The sequence below is a fragment of the Protomyctophum parallelum genome (genome assembly GCF_964188405.1).
Source record: "Protomyctophum parallelum genome assembly, chromosome: 2".
Classification (NCBI taxonomy): domain Eukaryota; kingdom Metazoa; phylum Chordata; class Actinopteri; order Myctophiformes; family Myctophidae; genus Protomyctophum; species Protomyctophum parallelum.
In genome coordinates, this window is record NC_139699.1 from 35,799,570 (window position 1) to 35,822,017 (window position 22,448).

Sequence of the window (22,448 nt, forward strand, 5' to 3'; positions counted from 1 at the left end):
TATTTTATTGATATTTAATGTTTCGTGGTTAGTACGAGTCGAGTCATCACCAGCTGAGCTTACGTCAACAAGGAATCTCAGGAGCGCAATGTGTTGACAGCTGGGCAATGGACAACATTAACGACGCACAGCCACTCCCCTAACAGAAAGGCCGGGGTGGTCGGTTTATTTTTCAAACACAGTTCTTATATGAAGCGACCTAAAATCGCCCTATGGAGATTTCACTGCAAATAAAAAAATACATGAACCTGTGTATTGGCGCCCTCTACTGAAAGTGACGTCAGACTTCGGCGCTCTATAGAGTAGACAACCAATATAAGGCAAATTTTCATCAGCATGTCAAACTAGGGGGTTTTCATGATTCTGAATCCATTCCAAGCATTTGTTTTGCACGAAAAACAATCCTTGGCCTAAATCCGGACATATCCACTGACCTCACCACATCATCATTTGTTGCCATGAGTGTTTTTCGTGATGTCACATCATGCTACTTAAAGTATGATGAAATTTAGCCGTATAGGCCTATTGGTTGTCTATGGTGTGGTATACAAAAATGTCCATAACTTTTTTTCTGAGGACCTTCATGACCAAGTGAATAGAAAAAAATCACACCCGTGTGAACCGAGTGGTGCAACTCCCCCCCTCTCTCTCTCATTAGCAGGCAACAGTGTAGCACCGTCTCTCTCTCTCTGTTTCTGCATGGCAAAACAGCGCCCCTACTGGTACTCATACAGTTGCTAACTTGCTCATTAACGTCACATAGGTTAACCAACACCACACATAGGTGAACACGGTCACGGACATTGCTGTTCCTTGGAAAAAACACAAATAACTAGAAAAAGTGCCCTTCTGGGCACAGGTCTCCACCAGGATTTCTTCCTCAGCCTAGTGGGAATATGCGTGCACAGTTTCATCGCAATCGGACGCTGCGTTGAGGAGTTGTGGCGATTTGTACAGCACTCCTGTGAACTTTGGAAGCCAATCTTAACCAATCAGGATGGAGTGTGAGAAATCTGAAAGACCGGTTTCGTTGAATGGCTCTAGAGAGACTGTGTACCAATTTGCGTGATGTTTGGACAAAATCTGTAGGTGTACTGTGCAAAAACTTGTTTTGCACAAAGCGGCCTCCTGGTGGCGCTATAACAGGCCGTTCTGGAAAGTTTGGGGCAGAGGTTCATCGTTGGTATCCAGGGAGTGTGTGTGCAAAATTTGGCATCGACCGGGTTGTTTTGCACAAAGCGGCCTCCTGGTGGCGCTATAACAGGCCGTTCTGGAAAGTTTGGGGCAGAGGTTCATCGTTGGCATCCAGGGAGTGTGTGTGCAAAATTTGGCATTGACCGGGTTAACGGTGGCCGAGATTAGCTGTTCACGGACACACACACGGACACACACACGGACGGACGGAGTGCAAAACATACTCTCCCCACATGCCTTCGGCCTGGTGGAGACAAAAAGTGTGTTTTGACATCACAGGTTAATCCTTAACCGTTGAGCTTTTGGGCCTGTGTCTAAATGTAGATCTGTTGTTTTTGACAAGCCACACACGGCCACGTCGTCACTCAGTCACCACGTCTGCCTGCCACGCTTGCTGTTGCAGCAGCAGTTGCACGGTTGCAACAGCAAAGCCTCGGGGAGGAGAGGAGACTCTTATTTTGAAAGGTAATTTCGCTCCAGCAGCAGAAGCCGGACATTCAGTTGAAGACGCTGTTTAGCTTTACAAAAATATAAACATCTCAGTCTCGTATGAATTCCAAGTCTGTTTTCTAGTGGAGATTTTTTTTCTGTATTTCTTTGCGTGGCGTCGGACAAACTTGAGTTAGAGAAGGGGAATTAAATCCAACAAAATTCAGTCAAAAACAAAACAGACGGCCGCCATCCATCTACACAGTATACAGTTATTAGTAGCTAACTGGCGTGGTAGTGTTGGTTAGCTGTTTCAACACTATAGACACTAGCCAGCGCTAGCCTGCAGCTGCTGGGTACAATCAGCGCTGTTGTGATTGTGCTCCTGCTGATGATATTGGATCTCCACTCATCCACGTATGTGCTTCAACTGGTTCGACGGGATTTGCGCGAAAACCCGGAAACATACATGTGCATTTGCGACTGCTGACTGTGACTGCTGAGAATGACTGCTTACGTTTGCTGCCAGCGGAGCTAACTTTACGTTTAGGCCACGTCTCTGCGGATGCATTTTCTCTATTGACATTGCATGAATGCAGAGAGGAGGGATGACAAGTGTACGGAAGGAGGATGGAGCACAGTAGAATGTGAGCAATATGTCTGTCTAAAACGGGGTTTGAATCACCAAACGTTTTGCCGGATTTAAACGGCATGTCACGTAGACAAATGTGTTTTGCATTCAGGGAATACGTGTACTACTGAGCTCACTATAGTATAGGTTGCAGTTACAACCTTAAGTTCCTTTTTGGGGGGAAATGGTTGGTTTTGGTGCAAACCGACGGGGAGGACGCCTCCCGTCCTTCATTGTCATCGGTTTGATGGTGATCATCGCCATACTGTCTTTTAACTACTGGACAGTGTCCAACAAGCACGGACACTTGCTGGATGAACTGGTGGAGGTCCAGTTGCAGGTGAAACGGACAGACGCAGCGCGGAGCCGCCTGGAGAAGCGGAACTCCGAGCTGATGGTGCAGGTGGACACTCATAGGAAACAGATCGATAAGAAGGATGGAGACTACAGCGTCCTGGAGGGCAAGCTGCAGGCCCGAGAATCACTCATCATGAAATGCACCGATGATAAGGTATGGTAGTTGAGCTTCAACTCTGATCTAAAGCCACCTTGTCTAGTTAGGTATCCACTGGCTCCACTGTAAATTATTCTAATCTAACTAGACAAGGTGACATTTGTTATCAATGCCACCTTGTGTAGTTAGAAGAATATCCACTCTATTTATCTCTACCACCACAACTCATTCGCCAAGCTCATGTTGTCACCCCACCTCCAAAACCACCTCCCCTCTGTCTGTATCATTAGCTGCCAGGCGATCTGAAGGGCCTGTCCCCCTTTTAAATGCAACTGTATTCCTCTGAAATAGACCGTTGCTCCTAACATATGACAGTAATTAGTAGGCATAATAATAAGCCCTGTCCCACCAACTCTCACAACTTCAGTAACTTGAAAGCTTACTCTGCAATGCCAATCTTGCCCATGTAAATCGCTTAAAGCACAGGCCTGTGAAATATGCCTAAATTGTGAATTGGAATCGTATACTTTATTGTACTTCCATATAGTTCTACATCTCAACAATTAATTAGGGTTGAGATCTGGAACCAGAGGAACCTTATTCAAAATTGAAGAACTGGAATCTGTTCCAAAGCCTGTTTTATCATATAGTCACAATCTCTACTATGCATGTTTTGCTGTCAGAGCTCGTATGTGGTCTTCAGGTCTGCTCTACAATTACAATATTATGTATGTATTTTTGCGTTATTGTATGATTGAATTTGTGTTTATCAAAAATTATAACGAAAGGCAAAATTATGTACACAGCCGCAGCCTGATGTCGTAAAAAGTCTAATATGTCCCCCAAGCCATAGGCATTTGCCTTTGGTTAAGATGTTGGCTTTCCACGCAGGAGACCCGGGTTCGATTCCTGAGCGTTACAATGGTGCTGTGAGCCTGTGACCTGGATCGGGTTTCCCCATGCATGGGAGGAGGTCAAAAGGGGGGTGAGGTGTAGAAGAGTGGCTGACAACCTCAGCCTGATTGCTTCTTCTTAAAGGGGCATTCCACTAATTTTCAACATGTCATTTTTTGATTGATTGATTGAAATATTTATTAACAGTTTGTAGAATTTACAGTACATTTTAAGCACAAACTCAATACAAAAACTGTTAACTGTGAGTGGACGACCCAATTAAGCATTACACTTGTTTACAACAGGGTCCACATTGTTCAATTCATCAAAACATTTAGAGACATACAAATAGACACTTCTATGTAGCTAAAGAACAGAACAGGAATTAATCATATAGGAAGCAAAAAGGGAAAAGATACATATACAGTGAGGGGAAATGGGGTGGGGGGGGGGGGATTCGGATTTTACAGAGGCCAGTTTCGAATTACAGCCATCCGTAGGTGCCCTTTGAGAGCGGTTTTGAAGGAGTCAAGGGATTCACATGTCTTAATGACTGTTGGTAGGGCGTTCCACATTTTGGTGGCATAGGAGCGAAAAGAATTTAGTCCCTTGTTTGTGCCGAATCTGGGTTGTACATGGTTTGTTGTACTCCCTCTGGTGTTGTGGGTGTGGACTTCGTTTACACTAAGGAAGTATTTAGACAGGTACATGGGTATCTTGGTGGTGTATCGAATCTTGTGGACCAGACCCATTGCAAGATGCTGTACTCTGTCGTCGACCCTAAGCCATCCCAGCCTGTCAAAGTGGGCAGGGGTGAGGTGGGTTCGGGGGGTGAGGCCAAGTAGGAGCCTGACCAGTTTGTTTTGGGAGGTCTGGAGCCTTGTTTTAAGGGCCTTTGAGGTGCTGTGGTACCAAGAGGTGGATGCATAGTCAAAGAAACCTTGTACGAGGGCTCCTGTTAAGGTCTTCAAGGTGTTTTTGCTGACCAGTGAGGAGATCCTGTAAAGGAATCTTGTTCTTTGATTGACTTTTTTGATTACGTTGGTGGCCATCTTATCACCGGAAAGATTGGCCTCCAGGATGGAACCTAGGTAGGTAATTTGATCTTTTCGTGTGATAATAGTGTCACCCACTCTAACCAAGAAGCCATCTGCCTTGCTGAGATTACTATTTGATCCGAAGAGGATGGATTCAGTTTTTCCCAGGTGTAAGGATAGTTTGTTATCAGCGAGCCAGGTGCAGATTCTACCGAGTTCAGAGCTGAGGGTCTTTTCAACCTGCAGTTTGTTCCTGTCCGAGACCAGCAGTGCTGAGTCATCTGCGAACAGGAACAAGTTGCAGTCACAAGCTGAAGTCATGTCGTTAACATATATTAGGAACAGTAAAGGCCCTAGTATGCTTCCTTGTGGGACGCCACAGCTCACTGGGAGGGGAGGGGACAGTGTTCCGTTCACCTCCACCATCTGTTCTCTCCCCTCCAGGTAGGATTGCATCCAGCTCACTGATGTGCTATCAAAACCAATAGATTTAAGCTTGTTAACCAGTATGGAGTGGTTCACGGTGTCAAAAGCCTTTTGGAGGTCCAGCTTGACCATGCCGCAGTAGTTTCCAGCGTCCACCTCGTGTTTGATGTGGTCGCTCAAATAGAGGAGGCATGTGTCAGTGGAGTGGGATGTTCTGAAACCAGATTGGAACTCGTACAGCAATTTATTAGTGGCAAGATACTTTTCAACCTGTTCATAGACTATTTTTTCCATCACTTTCGAGATGGAGCTTAGAATAGAAATAGGGCGGTAGTTGCCGGGTTCTAATTTACTCCCTTTTTTGTACAAGGGGGTTACTTTGGCCATTAATATACCTTAGAGCTGTTGTGTGTTATTTCCACACAGCTCTAAGGTATATTAACTCATCCACAGCTAAATGGCAGTAGCAATAGTTCAGCACAGGCCAACATAGATTTGTTCTATTTTCTTTAGAGAGAGAGTTGTGAGATTAAAAAAAAACAACTGAGCCGCACCCACAGCTCTAGTTGTATGATAAAGGAGGCTGATGGTATGATGTCACTATATTACTGTTTATTTCATTGGCCCGTTTGACTGTCAAGGGTTCAGCCTCCAGGAAGAAACCCTAAATACAAAGTTAATACACCATTGCACATAAAAACGACTCCAGGGTGTCTAATGAAGTACTGTCACCTCATAGAGACACATGAAAAACTGGAAAAATACAAATGTCTTTGGCCTGTATGGCTATTTGTGAAAATAAGTCAAATAAGTAAGAGTTTTAATAACATAGTAAAATGTTGAATATGAGTGGTATTCCCCTTTAAGTCTAATATGTCTCTTTGGCTTAGTGGTACTGGTTAAGATGTTGGGTTCGATTCCCGGGTGTTACAATAATATACTGTATACAACTGTACAAAGTTGTATACAACTTTTATGTTCCTCCTCACTTTGGACATTTGTTGAGATTTACTATTATATATATATATAGACGGACTGTTGGGGCCACTCTAAGAACCAGAACATGGCACTTAATCCATTGCACTCTTGCCCAATGGCACAGCCAGCAGTTCCCAGGCTGTCTTCTTAGTGCTTACCCATGGCCTTTTGTTTCTCAGTAGCCTCAGATGAACATTGGTGTGTGTCCAATTGCCCTGGGAGACATTAGAGAGAACACTTGATAGCAAGTGCTACTCTAATTTGCACCCAGTCCGCCTCCCTTGTTGTTCAATTGTGTTCATCCGATGTGCAGGTTTGCCATAATAGTAAAGCCCAGTGGTAATGTTATCACAGTTGGACAATTTTGTCTTTAGGTTGCAGCCATTTCTGGATTTCCCATGGAAAGGCATTGGCAGAATCCGCCTGCATAGGCAGAATTAAAGTTTGGTGGGGCCGCAGCCGCCACACCCACAGTTTTTTTTAATGTGTAATAGAGTAAATAGACAGGAAAGAGTAAAACAAGAAGCTGAGGGCAGAAATGCAACACAAGTCTCCAGCCAGAATTGCATTGTGGATGTTGCAATTATGTGGTTGACGTTGACGGCCTGCAGTAAAGTAGATGAAATGTGGTTACCTTGATGTGAAGCAAGTGTACTTGGAGTCCTGTGGCCAGTTTGTGAATTGATGATCACTGGTTGAAATCTCAAAGGCAGCTGGGACAACTGGCTGGGTGTCGAAACTAGTACATTTAGAACATATTCCTCATATATACATATGAACCAAGGACTTCTCTCTCAGTCTCCAGTGGATTGATATGAGTGTTTAGAGGTATGTATGAAATGGGGCATACTGTACATTGCTGCTTGCACAGAAAACCACCCCTGGACAAATAAAGCTTAGCCATACTTAAACATTAAATACATTATGGCCAAACCTTTAATGTGTTTAAAAGGTAAGTTGGCAGACTTCTGGCGTTTAGATCAGCATTATCCGGCTATCTGTGTGCAGGATCTCGACAAGTGTTGCATGGCAACAGATCCACTCCTTTCTTTGTCAACAGCCCAACCCTGTTCCAACAGCAAAGTGTACAGTATAGTAGCTTGTCTGCAAACAATTACAGGAATGGGTTTGTTTGACCAGTCTTGTAATTCTATATAGGCTGGCTGGAACTGGTAAGGTCAATGTGTGAAATTGTGGCCAATCTGTTAGAACAACCCTGGTTCGCTGGGGGTCCACAACGCCATGCGTAGCGAAATTTATATTTATCAAATATAAATTTCACAATCAAATCACTGACTAACTGTCACTATCACTGATGGCTCAATACTGTTGGAAACCGATGTCATAGCCGACTTAACAACTGCATTGTAAGGACTGTACTCTAATTCAGTCTATTTAGATTCATTATCTTTAACATCAAGGTAGCATTCTGAACAATTATTACCCCCACTATCTGCCTCAACCAGGATGTTGCTCAATGAGAGAGAGAAGGAGTGTCACCTAATTTACGTCACATAATTATTATGGTCGACGAGTGAATTAATTAACTTCTCATGCCAGACATGGTTCTTCTAGCATGTGAGTTTTCTTTATGACAAAGCTAACATGACACAACACCTTGTCACCTTATCTAATGATTGTCTCAACGATGTGCAGTGCTGTGTTAGAGGCATAGTCAGGTAGTGTTTGTGAAATGTAATTGTCCAGGCTTTCAGCACAATTATATACCGGTACTCATTTTCAGCCCTTACATAGGCATTTGTTGTCATGTCCCAAATTGTCATGTTCCACATTATTACCTAAGCAATCAATGGCTCTCTCTCTCTCTCTCCATCCCATGATAGCCTGGAGCGATGACCAAATCGGCAACTCCTAAAACCCTGTCCCGACTCACTATTAACCAATCCAAGTCCTAATGTATTCAGCTGACTCACTGACCAGTCCTGCAACACCTAACACCATCCCTTACCAATCCTAACCCTGTCAAAACACTGTTGCTGACGAGCACAGACACAGATATAGAGACCTTTCCGTTCCAGCTTCAAAATTGAGATGGATCAAAATGGCTTTCATACAATACAAAGAAGAGATAAATCTTGTTGCAGATATTTCAGGCAGTGAAGTGAGACTAATACTGCTTTCTAGGTTTAGGACCTGTCCCATTAAAGGACTGGCTGTGTTACCAATACATCCTGCTAGTGCTACAGGGGCACACTGTAAAACTCTTCTCCACATACTGTAGGTGACAGGATGGATTTTTATTCATTGTTTGACACAGATGCTGTAATTACTGTCTCCATCCTATTCACTGTGAACCTCCAGTGTATTCTGCCTCATTGGGTCCTGTGAATCAAGAGTCTCTATCGTTCTGTGTGTTCCTATCTCTCGCCCCTCTGGCCTTTTAAAGTCTCTTGAAATACCATTGGAATGCCTGATTTTAGTTTACTCTTGTTTAGATTATTTTTCAGTTTATTTTAGTTTACCTTGTCCCCATTTCAGGTCGTTGTGATACAGGGAATGTAGTCCAGAATCAGAATCATTGTCGTATCACAGGTTTACAGGTGTAAAGAAGTGGGCGAAATTTGTTTTTGGGCAAGCTCCATTGTTTTTGTTTTCAGGAAGAGAAAAATAAAGCATAATCTAGCTCTGGTCCATAGCTCTAATGCCTTCATTGGAGCTATGTTACTCTTCTCTTCCTGCGCTCGCATGAAATGCAGACCAGCCTCTCATCTGTAACATTTTTGCTACTCACCAATACAAAGGCGGCTTGTGTTATTAGAAAGCCTACTTTCCTTAGTGGACACACTCTGAGCCCCCCACCACACATATAAAATGCACTTTTTGGCCAGAAAGGGATTTTTTTTCACCGGAAGGAAAAATCTGGTCTATGAGGTTTGAGTGGAGTAACAAAGTATTTTTCTTCCGGTGAAAAGAAAAATCCCTTTCTGGCCAAAAAGTGTTCTTTATATTTTCGCTACAGACGAGAGGCTGATTTGCATTTCATGTAAGTGCAGGAAGAGAAGAGTAACATAGCTCTAATGACGGCATTAGAGCTATGGATCAGAGCTAAGCATAATCCAACTGGTACAGTATGTACATGAGGCTAACTTAGACATAAGGTGCATAATTGCATATAAGGTTAGGCACAAAGGTCCAAACATTTGTAAGGTATTTTCTTTTAGTAACTCCTCTCCATGAGCTGTGTTTTAAGGAACTAACCTTTTTTTTAATCTTTAGTGAGAACTCGCATGATTATTGCATTGCGGTATTATGTAATCTACTTCACTTCCTTTGTTTGCTCAGATATGCCTAGCACTGTCCTAAATACATTAGCGACTGTTTCTTCATCTCTTTATCTGACCTAATCAATCAACAGACCCTTATGTGACATGCAACATGTCTGTTTCCAATCAGCCAGAGTTGTAGCTGTGGGCAGGTATAACAACTGTGAATCCCTTGTAACAGTCGCCCTCTTCACAGCAAGGCAAATTATTAACTAAGGAATAAATCAACAGGATCGTGGGGTTTACTCTGAACACTTTATGTAGGGATGCTCAAAAGTTGCAATTGACGAAATCACAGGTAAACTGTACACTTCACAATGACGTCTCTCCCTGTCTCTTTCCCTACTAAATGTAATAAACAAACTCAAACCAACAGTCAATAATTACATTCAAACCCCCCTCCCGCGGCCCCCAAACCAGTCCGAAAGTCAGCGGAACGCAACTGCGCTTCGAATTAAACAAATAATAAAGACCGCGTCCGTCCTCCTCTTCCAACGAGGCACGTGCACGAGAGAGTCTAAAGTTACAGTTCAGTCAGACAACTCAAGAAGGATGTAATATATATATTTATTGAATATAAGATGAGCAATACAATATATTTATCATGGTTTGGCGATGTATTGGATCTGCTTTTTAGGTACTCGGATCAAGCGCATCAGTCCCGACCATAGGGACTCCGAATCCCCTGTACCTAAAATAGTAGATCCAAAACGACAGGTGGTAGCTGGGGTGGAGGTGGGAGCGCAGCAGGTTTGTATACAGCAGCAGCAGAATTGAGCTCAGGTTGTATACAGCGGCACGCTGATACAGCAGCAGCAAGCAAGCAAGGAGGCAGAGGAATGCAAACCTCTGGTTCAAGTAGCCGGTATGAAGATGGAGTGAGTGTGTGATTGGCTGAGTGAATCATGTGAATGAGAGCGTGATTGCTGCCCAATTAACGGCCGGCGGCAACTGCACTGAGGTTCCCTGACTGAACTTGTCCTGCGCATGTCTACGACAGGCACAAATGCTCATTAGTTTAATCCAACGCAATGCATGAAACGCGTGGGGTACCCCTTAGTATTTACAGTCCTCCAAGAACACTTTACAAATAGAAAGGAAAAGAATAAGACTCTCACAACCAATGTTACATATCACACGTATACAAATAACGTGCACAGAAAATAAAGCAGAGTGAAATTAACAATGTGCTTTTGTCACACCCTGTTGTTCAATGAACCAGACTGTGTTTCCAATTCCATTGCATTGACTGGTCATGTAACTTTTGGCGTCTTTCCTCACTCAAGTATAATATCTCATCATTCCTAAGTCTGAATTCTAGTCTTGCCTCATTGTATATTACTAGAAGTTTGCCAACCTTCGTCGAGCTCACCTCTATCGCCACGTGTAAAGAACTCTGCTTCCCACCATGCGCCTGTAACCCAACATGCATTTCACTTCATCATCATGTGATCGTGCGTAGCCAATCGAGTGGGCAGCCTGTGCCCGCCGTCCACTTCTTGTTTCAGCGCCGTGTTTAAAACCCTTTTTTGTCAGAATCTAGGCTGCATGGGTTCATTTCTGTTCTGCTGTGTCGTGGTTACAATATTAACGCTTCTGAAGAGAAATAAAGTTTCTGGCCATTGCAGCACTTAGTAATGGCGACTTTCAGAAACGGAAACTGCAAAAGCTGGGTTGAAAACGCAGAGGTAAAGTGAGTGACGGCAGAGCACAGGCATGAAGGGCACCCACCGCATACTCTCATATGTCACAGTCTATGACTTGGCCACCCGATTCTGAACACTAAGGTGCGAACAGGCAATTGTAATAATAGATATTTTGATGCTCAAAACATAACTCTGAAAAAGGTAATAGAGCATGCACCTCCACTCTAGCCCAGGTGCTGGACAAAAGGCAGTACAAGAGGAAAAAATAGAGTCCGCAACACTGGTATGAAAAACTCAGCTCCACTGGTTTATTGATTCAACGTTTCCATCACTGGGATCTTCTTCAGGAATATATCACACAGATTACCATAACTGCACAGACAAACCTGTGCAATTATGCTGTAACACTTATGCCAGCCAGAGAGCATTTTGAAATTATAGCTGTGTTATGCTTTTGTGTGAGGCTGTACCACGATAAAGTTGAGTGTTAATTTACAACAACAAAAAACACATACCGGTAGTTAAAATATGGAGAGATAAGAGATTTCAACAATATGAGAGGTTATTTCTGAAACCCCCATTTCTTTCCCCCTGTTCAGATGAAGCTGCAGGGTGAAGCCACAACGCAGATGACAGAGAGCCAGAGGCTGAAGGGTAAGTTTGGTGAAGATGACCTCAGCCTTGCCTGTGACCAACCGTAGGATCACAGCCCTTCAACAGAGACGCAAATCCATCAAAAGCTATATACAGTTATGTGATGTTACATACTAAAATGCATCAACGATGTGTGTGTTTGTGCTACGTTGAGCAGAGCAACTGAAGGAGCTGAAACAGGAATTCCTGAAACAGGAGGAACAACTAAGGGAGGTCAAGAAAAATAGCACCACGCTAGAGAGGAGGCTGGAATATGAGAGGTAACGTACAGTAGGCCACACCTTGGAGAGTAGTGACTGCCCAGTCTGTGACTGGGGAGACTAGTCTCATCACCTAAACTTTGAACCGAAAGTTATTATGTTACCATGTTCTCCTTCCAAACCTTGAAGCATTGCCTAGATAAACTATTGTGACACTGTTTTGCTTGTTTTAATTGTGGAATCTTTGCTTGGAAAATGTTTCTGTTTACAGTAGGATTCCTGAGTGAAAGGGCCCCAGAGATGAAGTGAGGGGCGCTAATATATTAAAGTCTAACTCATGTTGATTAGGTGATGTAAAACAAAGGGTGCACACAAACGCCATTAACAATAGGTTGGTCTTTCCAATGTTGAGCTGTAGATGATTCTTGTTAGAGGTGCTCCGATCAAACGTCCACCGATTGGTGATCAATGTTATCAGAGGTAAAATAAATCAGAATCCACAATCTTGACATTAACATTTGAACTCACAATGGTAGGGTGTGTGTAAGACATAAATATTGCTTTAATTACTCTGTGTGAGGCGATATTGTACAATAATAATTAGGGATGCTCCGATCAATCGGTGGCCGATCACCAATCGATCGGATCGGATCGGCCGTGCAAAATCCACCGATCCGCGAAACTGATCTCCAAAGTAAAAAGCTGCGCCGTTTACATCCAAAAATAATGTGTCACTTTCTCGGTTCTGCACCGCTTAATGGAGAAGTGTAGCACTGGCAGCGCAACGAATCCCCCCCCCCACACACACCCCACACACACCCCAGGGAGGGAGGGGGGAGAGAGAGAGAAAAGAGAGAGAGAGAGAGAGAAAGGGCACGCACGTCTTCACCCCAGCGAGGGAGGGAGACTGAGAGAAAGAGAGAGCTCCTCCTCAGCTCCAGTCCAGTCGTTACCTTTTTTCTCCTTGACCAGCAGCAAAGGGAGCTAACTATAATCCAAATTGTTAGACAAGTAGTGTGCCCTGATAAAACTTTCTTAGAAATGTGCATGTTGCCTGCAGTGGCAGTGAGTTTCTGTAGCAGCTAGTTTTTGGGAGGGCGGGGGGGCAGTCGGTTTGGGGGGGTTCCCGACGGCTGCGCGTCGCTTCCTCCTCTGACAGAGGGGAGGCGAGTAAGCGACGCCGTCAGAAGCCCCCTTGCTCAGGAAGGCCCCCTCACGCAGACACACAACGTGTGTTGTTACGATAACATACAGCCTATATACAAGGAATATAAACACAAGACCGTGGCGCAAAACTTCATATTTACCCTGCTCTAATGCAACAAAAGTGTGTTCTTACATCCTCCATTTCACGATTTCAGCACTCGTGAGTAAATTAATTTAATTGTTATTATGAAAGTTTTCAGTGACGTTGCACCCACAGGACCTGAATAGCTTTTTTCAGGAAGGTATGATATGCGTGGTCCATCAATCAGCTGTTTGGCTGTTGAATACAGTAGGGCGTAGGCTATAAGAAAATACATGAAACAGCATCGTTTCTTCCCCATCTCATCATTGCCATGCATGTTTCTTGTTAATGACTGTATTAATAACCATAAAGTAATCTCCTAGTCCTTACATAATAGTTTAGCAGAGACTGAAGTTGAAAAGGCTGTGCCCAGTATGGCAGTATGGCAGTGCCTTGTGTGTCAGTGGGCAGCGCAGGCAGTAGTGGATATGCGCTTAACGCATGCATGCATGCAAATTAATTAATTAATTGGCTGAATCGGTAGGGCCTTTTGATTTGGTGAAGCGCCAGGGCCTTGAGAGGGGTTAACCGTTAATCTGTCACTGCAGCTGTGTAGGGGTGAGGATCGCGTGATGATTCTAATGTAGGCTACAGGATTATATAGGGCACCACTTTTGGTGTGACACACAGCTTCTGTTTACAATGCGTTGTCATTCAACACGTGTTGAGTTGACAAAGATTGACAGATTTCGGATAAGACTGATAGTTTATCCTTTAGTAATTAGGCTGTGGAAGTATCACACTACTTTTGGATTTATTGGGATTGGCAATTTGGGGAAAGGAGGAGGAGGTGATCAAGCAGCTCCACAAGACCACAACATATTTGGTAGGCTCAAGGCTGCATTTATTTTCCTTTTTTTTTCTCTCGAGGGTGCATGGGATGATGGGAGCCCCTCCAGCAGGCTAGGGAGCCCCGCTCAGGTTGGGTTGCCAGGTTTTTTTATAAGTAAAAAAAGAAGATAAAATATGATCGGGATCAGCCCCCAAAAACGTGATCAGAGCATCCCTAATAATAATGCATGACACCACCACCAACCAAATGTTTCTACAGCATTGCCGAAGGCCAAGGCATCTTTAACGGGGTATGTCTGACTGTATGTCTTTACAGTAAATTACTGTAGACCAGTCAAAGCTCACACCGTTAGGTTTTTTGAATGATTGATTGAAATATTTAACAGTTTGCAGAATTACAGTACATTTCAAGCACAAACTCAATACAAAGACTGTTAACTGTGAGTGGATCACCCAATTAAGCATTACACTTGTTTACAAGAGGGTCCACCTTGTTCAATTCATCAAAACATTTAGAGACGTACAAATAGACACTTCTATATAGTCAAAGACACTTCTATATAGTCAAAGAACAGAACAGGAATTCATCATAAAGGAGGTAAAAAGGGAAAAGAAACATATGGGAAAAGGGTGGGCAGTGGGGGGGGGGGATTCAGATTTTACGGGGGCCAGTTCGAATTGCAGCCGTCCGTAGGTGCCCTTTGAGAGCGGTTTTGTACCACTTTGTACTTCTCGTTTTCCTCCCCCCGCTCATATCTCTTATCACATCTTTGAATTTGTTGTACTTGTATTATTCAGGGGTTAATCTTATATACATGGGAGCTGCGGGTTTATGCTGCCATCTTACTCAGCTGCCTACCGGAAGTCGTATGGCTTGTTTCTTATATACTGTATTATGTATTCCTTAATCAGAGGTGATGGTTAATATAGTAAGTAAAAAGCCAGAAATAAGAAATAATACATTTGAAAAGAAACTTTCAAAATAGTTTTCAGCGGTGAGAAAAACCTTTCATACTGTTAAAATAAACACTTGATATCAGAGAAGGGGAAATGCCTTTATACTGTATGAGAACATTAACTGTAACCTTTTCAATTGTACAAGTTATTTTTGGTCTAATCTTTCAATTAAATGTGTTTTTTGACAGCTTCTCTTATTCATGGTTATCTGTCTCAAACCCTCACTTATAGCTGTATTTATTGTAGTTTACAGTGTGGTCGACAAATTGCACAGCTGAAAGACGAGTATGAAGATACAAAAAAGAAACTTGAAGAAGAAGTGTCAAGGCTAAGACAGGTTAGTTACTCAATACCTGTTACCGGTTATTCTGCTAGCCTTGTCCCTATCCTCTCTGTAGCTGCTTCCACTTCTCACTTTGCAATTCTTCAGAGTTTACTGGACAGCAGAAAGGCTGGAGCAGTGGGTGTACGGGAAGGAGGAACTGATGTGGAGCTGGTAGGAGAGCGCCACACTGTGGCCACTCGCCTGCATAACAGCCCAGACCTGAAAGGTACAGGAACTAATCATCGATAAGTCGCTCTGCCTTCAGCATTTTCCTTTTTAATAAAATTTATTCGGACCATACAATTCTTAAGAGATCCGATTAGTAACAACAATACCAAAGGTTATAGGATGAGGTCACTAATACCAAACCGAAAAGTTGCATATAATTAACAGATATAATAAACGGGTACTGTATGTCTATTATTTACACATACAGAGAAAGCCAGTTGGGATGTGAAGAAGTGCACACTAAAGGAATACTTCACCACTTGTTGTACTGTGTGTACTGTGTTTTAGTAGCAGACCAAGATTGGTCTCCTACCGCAATGGTCTCAAACCCTGGGAAATATTCCTTTAATAAAAAGTAGAACAATTCCCATTGCTAATGTAAGCCTAAAAATCCCATCAATTTTGACAGATGAGATGGGCAAGCCTGGCAGCGATGCTGGCATGCCAGGCATTGAGGACAGTGAAGTGGGGAAAATAGATGATGTGCAGTTTGGCAAGTATTCTTCATTTTAATTGTTTTATGTTATGTGTGTAATATTGTTTTTCTTTTTTTTGTTGCGAGTATTCATTTTACATGTTTTATGCCTATATGTGTGTAATATTTTTTCTTCTCAACAAATCCACAAAATAATTGTATAGATTTCTTTATAATCAACTACATTGATTAGTTAGATTAACCCCTTTATTATACTTTATTGTACAATGGTGGCGTACAAAAATAGTGAAAATAGCAGATCTATAAGCATTTGAAGTCCTATTGCTCAGCCCCAACACACAGTGTCAATTACACAATAATTGTATTGTAATCTGTTGTCTTTGCTATGCGTCTGACTTATTCTCTGCAGCCCTGAAGAAGCCTGCCATCACTCAGAAACACATGGACCCTCCTGACATGGTGGTAGGGGCTGGCGCAGGACCTGAGGCAGGGATGGGTGAGCCTGCTGGGGGCCGGGGTCTGTCTCTGGACCTGCCCAGACTCCAGCAGGACAAATTGGGGGGATTGGCTGCAGAAGTCAGAGCAGTTGTGGCCCCCCCTCCAAACCTAGTTGAACAACAGCCCCAGGCAGTGGGAGACAAACCCATCCTTTTTGACGAGGACAACAAGGCGGGCATCAAGGCGGATGAGTTGGGGGAACAGCACAGACAAGCCAGAGGTACAGCATGGACCTCCCAAACATGGCTTGAAATTGATTCAACCTGTGGGCCGTGTGAAGTGAGGGGCACCGACTGTGGCTGCCACATTCATTGCAGATTCACTGCCACGTTACGAGACAAATGCAGTGCGCTATTGTATGAAACAAAACTAGTATGTATTTATATTGGCCACATGAAGTCTCACCATGTCAATGTTTGTGTGGGCGGCTGGGTGCCCCTCATAAATAATAATATAAAATAAAGAAAATTAACTGAAAAAACAAAGTATACTATGTTAGATGCCCTAATCCAAGCAGGAATTTTATTAAATGGTCAGATGGATGGGCTGCGAACAATTTGGAGATTACATAATTACTTGCGCAAGCAGAGTGCGCAAGTATTGTGGTCGTGCTGGTACAAATGCACGTATGTACGTATGCTTGGTAGGTATTGATGGTGACGTAATTAAGATATGTATCAATGCCGGGTTATAACTGGCTTTTGATGGTGACGTAATAAAGATAGGTTTCAGATTACATACATGTATACATACAGACATTACCTTTAATTAACCCGACATTGAAACGTATCTTAATTACGTCACCATCAACATCAGTATATATACCTACCAAGCATACGCACATAAAAAAGCCAGCCGACCACAGTAGTACTTTCAAACTTACAACTTACATACATATGTTACCTGTTACCCAACCAATATTGAAACATATCTTAATTACGTCACCATTGACAGCCTTTGGCCATAGACTATATTATATATTATATATGAAATTGTGCCAGGGACGCACATAAGAGATTTGTCAACATTTTTCAAAAATAGCAGATATACAAGCTTACAACGGGAATTCCTACATGACCGGGAGAGATATATTGGGCTTCAAGCAGGGCTATTGTCAACCAGTAGTGTCCTAGCCAACACCTGACCACTAACCACTTCAGATGTGCTAGTTATATCGTAACAAAACATGCTCTACCATTTGTATGCTTTCCTTGGAGTTAGAGCAGAGTGTAGAGAGACGGAGAGTAAGGAGTCTGATTTGATCTTGGGTCTTTACAACTCGCAAGAACCATATGATCAGTGCATTACATTGTTGTCCCACCTGGCAGGCACCTTATGATCATCTTTTGTTGACAAATGCATATTCAGTACAAGCTTTCCATAAAGCAAACGTTTCAAATTCAATATAGGATTTGTTAAGGGCATACTAAATAATAAATTACAATATATTCTAAAGTTCAAATGGGCACTGATGAAGGCCAGACTGCCAAAAACATTCTCTCCATTTTTGGAGGATGTTTAATTAAAGAATCATATATAGCGCTCTTGCTTCTGATTGCTACCATTCTTAAAAGTGATTAAATTACTTTTCTCAGTGGACTTGTGGATCATTTTCAAATTGTGCCACAGAGAGAGTTTTGGGTGTAGGCCTTAATATCAAGCAGAGTGTAACCTTTGTTCTGATTCACAGTTCATGACAACAGGAAACAAGATGGTCTACAGATGAAGGGTCTGCCTCAGGCATCCAATCCTGACCAGGTTCCCAACCCAATTGATCCTCATCATGTAAAAGACAAAGTTCCAGCTGAGCCACAACGGCACCGTCAGAGTGAGTGCATCAAGACACTTAAAGCAATGTTGAACCTTGGGTTGTATAGCTACTTGAGCATGATATGAGTCCAAATAGTGTCAGTCATCTTTATATGTTGCTTCTGTGCTCTGTAAGCGAAGAACTCTTAAATAGTGTTCCCATTCACCCATTGTATGGCAAAAAGGCTCTCAAAATTACATGGGGTAAGTGATTTTCTTTTGTTAAAATAAGTGTTAAAAAGCTCTGTATTCTCATACTAGCACTCATTACTAAAGAGTGTTTGTTCAGTATCTGGAACTCCCCTGTCTCTCCAGCTCTTTAGTAAACAGAAAATGCTTTCTCAGGTCACGATACCAATTTTATCCAGCAATCGGGAGAGATAACTCACATACAGAATAAGCAAGTGATGAGTCAAAGTAATTGTTGTAAAAACAGCCATGGGCGATCAGATTACCACAGTAATGAGCAGACAAAATTGAAACTGTATCACTAATAACATTCACGCTGATAATGATACTTTCTCCTGATTGCCTGAATTGTATTTTCTGTTTATTAAAAAGCTGTAGATACAGGGAGACCCCTGTTACTGAGCAAACACTCTCTATAGCAACAATGACTATTATCAGAATATAATGCTTTAACCTTTTTAATAATAAAATAGAATAAAAACAACAAAAAAATCATCCAACAATATCACTTACCCTAACTTTAACACAAAGCAGATTCTGCCAATGTATAGAAATTGGTAACCACTAACCAGGGGTTAAATTGGCCCCGAGCTGAGCCCCACCTCCAGTCCAAAGCACTCCCTTATTAATGTATATCCCTTTCTGTTTATCAACATTGTTGGCATAGCATCATTATGGTTGTGGAACCCAACAAAGTATGTCAGAGAGTGGGTTATGACCAGAAATGTTGCCATCCAGAAATGTTTATAATATCTGGAAGGTTCTTAATTGAAGGTTATTGATATTGATACTGTACTATGAATGCTGCCCTACTACTTAAGGTTACTGATGTAATGCGAGTTGTTTTTTGTAATGCATGTAAAACATCATATAGCCCCCCAAGCCCAACCTCTGAAGTGTGTCGCTTTTACAGTGCACAACTACACATTAACCTCCAAGTCTTTGGACTTAACCCCTGGGTGTTGCAAGTGCATCTCAACAACTTTATCTCCAAAAGGTGTAAAAAACAACTAGTAAACATACAAGCGAACCAAGACCACACGTATTCCCCTTTCCTTCCTTCCACCCCATACCCAGGTAAAAAACTAAACAAGGACATCTTTTAAATATACTTAGTATATTGACAGAATCCACTTTGTATTTGTTTGTGCTGAAATGCTGTAAGTAAATGCATTATGTGATGTGTTGTGTCAGCTGGTTGAATTATGTTTGGTTTTCCTGTAAAAATGTAATCCATAAGCGTTAGAAATTCTAAATGAGAACTTTCTTGAATGACAGACATGTTTGAAAATGGCTAGAAGTGCTGCCAGAGAGTAGAGACTTGGGAGAAAATCAACGCTCTTCTGGCTCCAAGATGTTCCTTTCCTGCTGCCTGGCTTCTGCTGTGCACTGCTTCTCTCTGCTGCTGCCCCCTCTCTCCATTTCTAAAATGTTCCATTCTTCCCTCTCCATAATAACACAACCATCCAGACTTCCACCTTTCATCATCGTGTCCGATGCAGCCTCAGTGGCTTTTGTTTGCCCACATGTCCTGCGTTTGACTCTTGTTCCATTCACAACAAAGGAGTCGAAGGAGGATGAAACAAGTGTTCCATTTCATGCACTTGACTCTCATTAAGTGCAGTCGGTAGTTTACTTCCCTCATCAGCCTTGAAACCTTAAATGTGTTAGGCCCTTAAACTCTGTCTCCAATCCAGAGTCTTGTTGATACATCCATTAACCCATCTTCCTCGCAGTTTTCTTTTCGTCTGATCATTCGTTCCTCCATGCATTCAAAATGCAGCATTCACCTCTTTCTCCCCCTCTCCCTACAATTTCCTCTGCTTCCCTCCACTTCCTGATGAGGCCCTTCTCTGCCTCCTGCAGGCCGGTTCTTTGATGAGAATGAGTCCCCAGTAGATCCGCAGCACGGCTCAAAGCTAGCGGACTACAATGGGGACGATGGGAACGTGGGTGAGTATGAGGCCGACAAGCAGGCTGAACTGGCTTACAATGAGGAAGAGGATGGTGATGGTGGGGAGGAAGACGTCCAAGGTGAGCCGGGCCAGAGAACTGGACTGACTGTCCAGATGTGTATCCACCATTCCTCACTTGATCCCTTTCTCCACTCCTGTATTGCTGCTGCCCCTGCATCCCCCCAAGCAGTTCCAAAATGTGAACAGCTCACAGTACCCTGAGTATCCTCCTATGCTTCCAGTTTAATTACCGGCTACTACAGATATCTGTAGACATCAGTCAAATGATGTCCGGGTCAAAGAAGGACTCCACCATTTAAGATGAGGGGATACTTGGCCAGTAAGCACTTTGTATCTCCGGTTACAATCTTTGCGGTGAACCCTACTGCTTTATTGTATGGGGTTACCTCAACCCAGGGACTTCAGGTTCTGTGAGTGTGACTGCCTTTTTCATCCAGCATTTTCTTGCCTGCCTGTGCTTCCCTTTAGCTGTGCCACCTGTCTGTGCCCACCGAACATCCCTGACCCACATGTAGGCCAGTAGATAAATATAGCCTCTGTGTTTGTGAATGTCTCTTGAGTTCTCCTTCAAAGATTGAAATGCATGTCCATGCCATCAATCTTTTGGTTGCGTGTCATCGTTGTTCCTTACCATTCATTTCTAATAGTTACACATCACACATTCAAATTTGAATCTAATATGCTGTCATGTTTTGTATAAAAGAGGTATATTTTCATTCCTGTGATCATTTACTGATTTCCTTGATCACAGTATGCAACAGATATGATTTTTGTTCAAGTGTGAAAACGTAACTTTTAGCTGTGTTAAACTATTTAGTTAGTATAATAATTCACTGGTTAAAATGACAAGATCAAGGATACTGTTCTGCAGATAGTAATAATACTTTGATCATTATTATGACTAATAATGTTCTTCTGAACTGACTATTTTGTCAATTCAAGGTCAGAATGTAATTTATTTATTGTAACTGGATTATATATTTGTTTGTGCAGGTGATTATGGAGTGGGTCTACGCCATTTATTCAAATGTGGTTATTAACAATTGTTGAAGTTGTTTACTTTCTCTCCCCAGATGATGAAGATCACGACATACAGGGAGAACGAGGAGGAGATTATGGGAAGCGACATCAAGCCATTGACATCCTCTGAATGTGAACTTGCACTGTATCTCACTTTACATACAGACATATTGGGACAGCCAGTTGTAACAAAAGAAAGAGTTCTCCTGTATAATAGTTCGGACATCACTTTTTTTTTTTTTTTTCCCACTTCAGGCTGCTTTACTTGAGAATTTTGCCAATGGAACTGTTTGGGCATTCTGCCTCTCAGACAATTTTGCGATCTTCGATGGATACCTATTTTGCATTTAGACAGTGGACTGGGAATAAGTAACTGATGCCAAGAACTTTGCTTATGGACTATTGAACCATGTTTTCCCCCTGACAGACACTCAATGTACTCCTCATTCTGTTTTGGATGACATTGCATGCATTATGAAATCTTAATTAATAATCCAACTGAGAAAAGTACTGAAGCTTAAGCAATACTTAGACCATTATTAGTATCCTCCAAAATGTGCAGTTAGCAAGCACATCAGGAACTAACAGACATCTGCTTCCATTAGTTAGGTCTCTTGTACATATTATGTATTTGAACTGTCACTATTTGTACTGTAGAGACATATTTCTTTACATTAGAGAAATCAATGAACATGAAATCAGTCCTGTTTGTGTAGCTACAGTATGAAAATTGATTTCTCATGGAAAGGCATATTGAATGTAATTTATTTTTTATTAAAGGTGAGCTTCATGTCATTTGTCAACTGTGGTGCATCATAATCCACATGTTGAATTGGGACACTGTTTTCACACAGTGAAACAAGTTTTTGTAATGAATATAACTCCCAAAACGTACGGTATTTGCATAGGCATTGCCAATCTGTCATCCAGCTGTTTTAAGCATAAAATGTTAATTTTTTACTGTGCATTCATCATGTTATTTTTATTTTCACCCTTGAATTGTAGACATCTGTGATTTCTAACTTGAATACCAGAAACTCAATGTTTTTCATTAAATGGGTGTAAGTGAAAGGTTTTTTTGTTATTTATTTTTGTTCTGTAGC

General features: G+C 42.2%; 1 protein-coding gene across 2 annotated transcripts; it reads left to right on the plus strand.

Moving 5' to 3' along the window:
• Positions 1-1,708: 1,708 nt before the first annotated feature.
• Positions 1,709-22,305, plus strand: golm2 (golgi membrane protein 2). Of its 2 annotated transcripts, XM_083794411.1 has the most exons (10): positions 1,709-2,765; positions 11,573-11,627; positions 11,785-11,887; positions 15,111-15,201; positions 15,295-15,415; positions 15,827-15,910; positions 16,263-16,571; positions 18,042-18,179; positions 20,216-20,383; positions 21,399-22,305. In XM_083794411.1, exons 1-10 carry the CDS (start codon positions 2,439-2,441, stop codon positions 21,473-21,475), a joined length of 1,473 nt encoding a protein of 490 aa, XP_083650537.1. In that variant the 5' UTR covers positions 1,709-2,438; the 3' UTR covers positions 21,476-22,305. The 2 variants fall into 2 exon arrangements, with proteins under 2 accessions (XP_083650537.1, XP_083650538.1); XM_083794412.1 differs by lacking the exon at positions 20,216-20,383.
• Positions 22,306-22,448: the final 143 nt, after the last annotated feature.

What these genes read in the sequence shown, in the direction of transcription:
- golm2 (XM_083794411.1), top strand. Translation starts at nt 2,439, where the DNA reads ATGGTTGGTTTTGGTGCAAACCGACGGGGAGGACGCCTCCCGTCCTTC. An exon ending in AGGAGGCTGGAATATGAGAG is followed by an intron (nt 11,888 to 15,110) that starts GTAACGTACAGT and finishes TATTTATTGTAG; the next exon opens with TTTACAGTGTGGTCGACAAA. An exon ending in AATAGATGATGTGCAGTTTG is followed by an intron (nt 15,911 to 16,262) that starts GCAAGTATTCTT and finishes TATTCTCTGCAG; the next exon opens with CCCTGAAGAAGCCTGCCATC.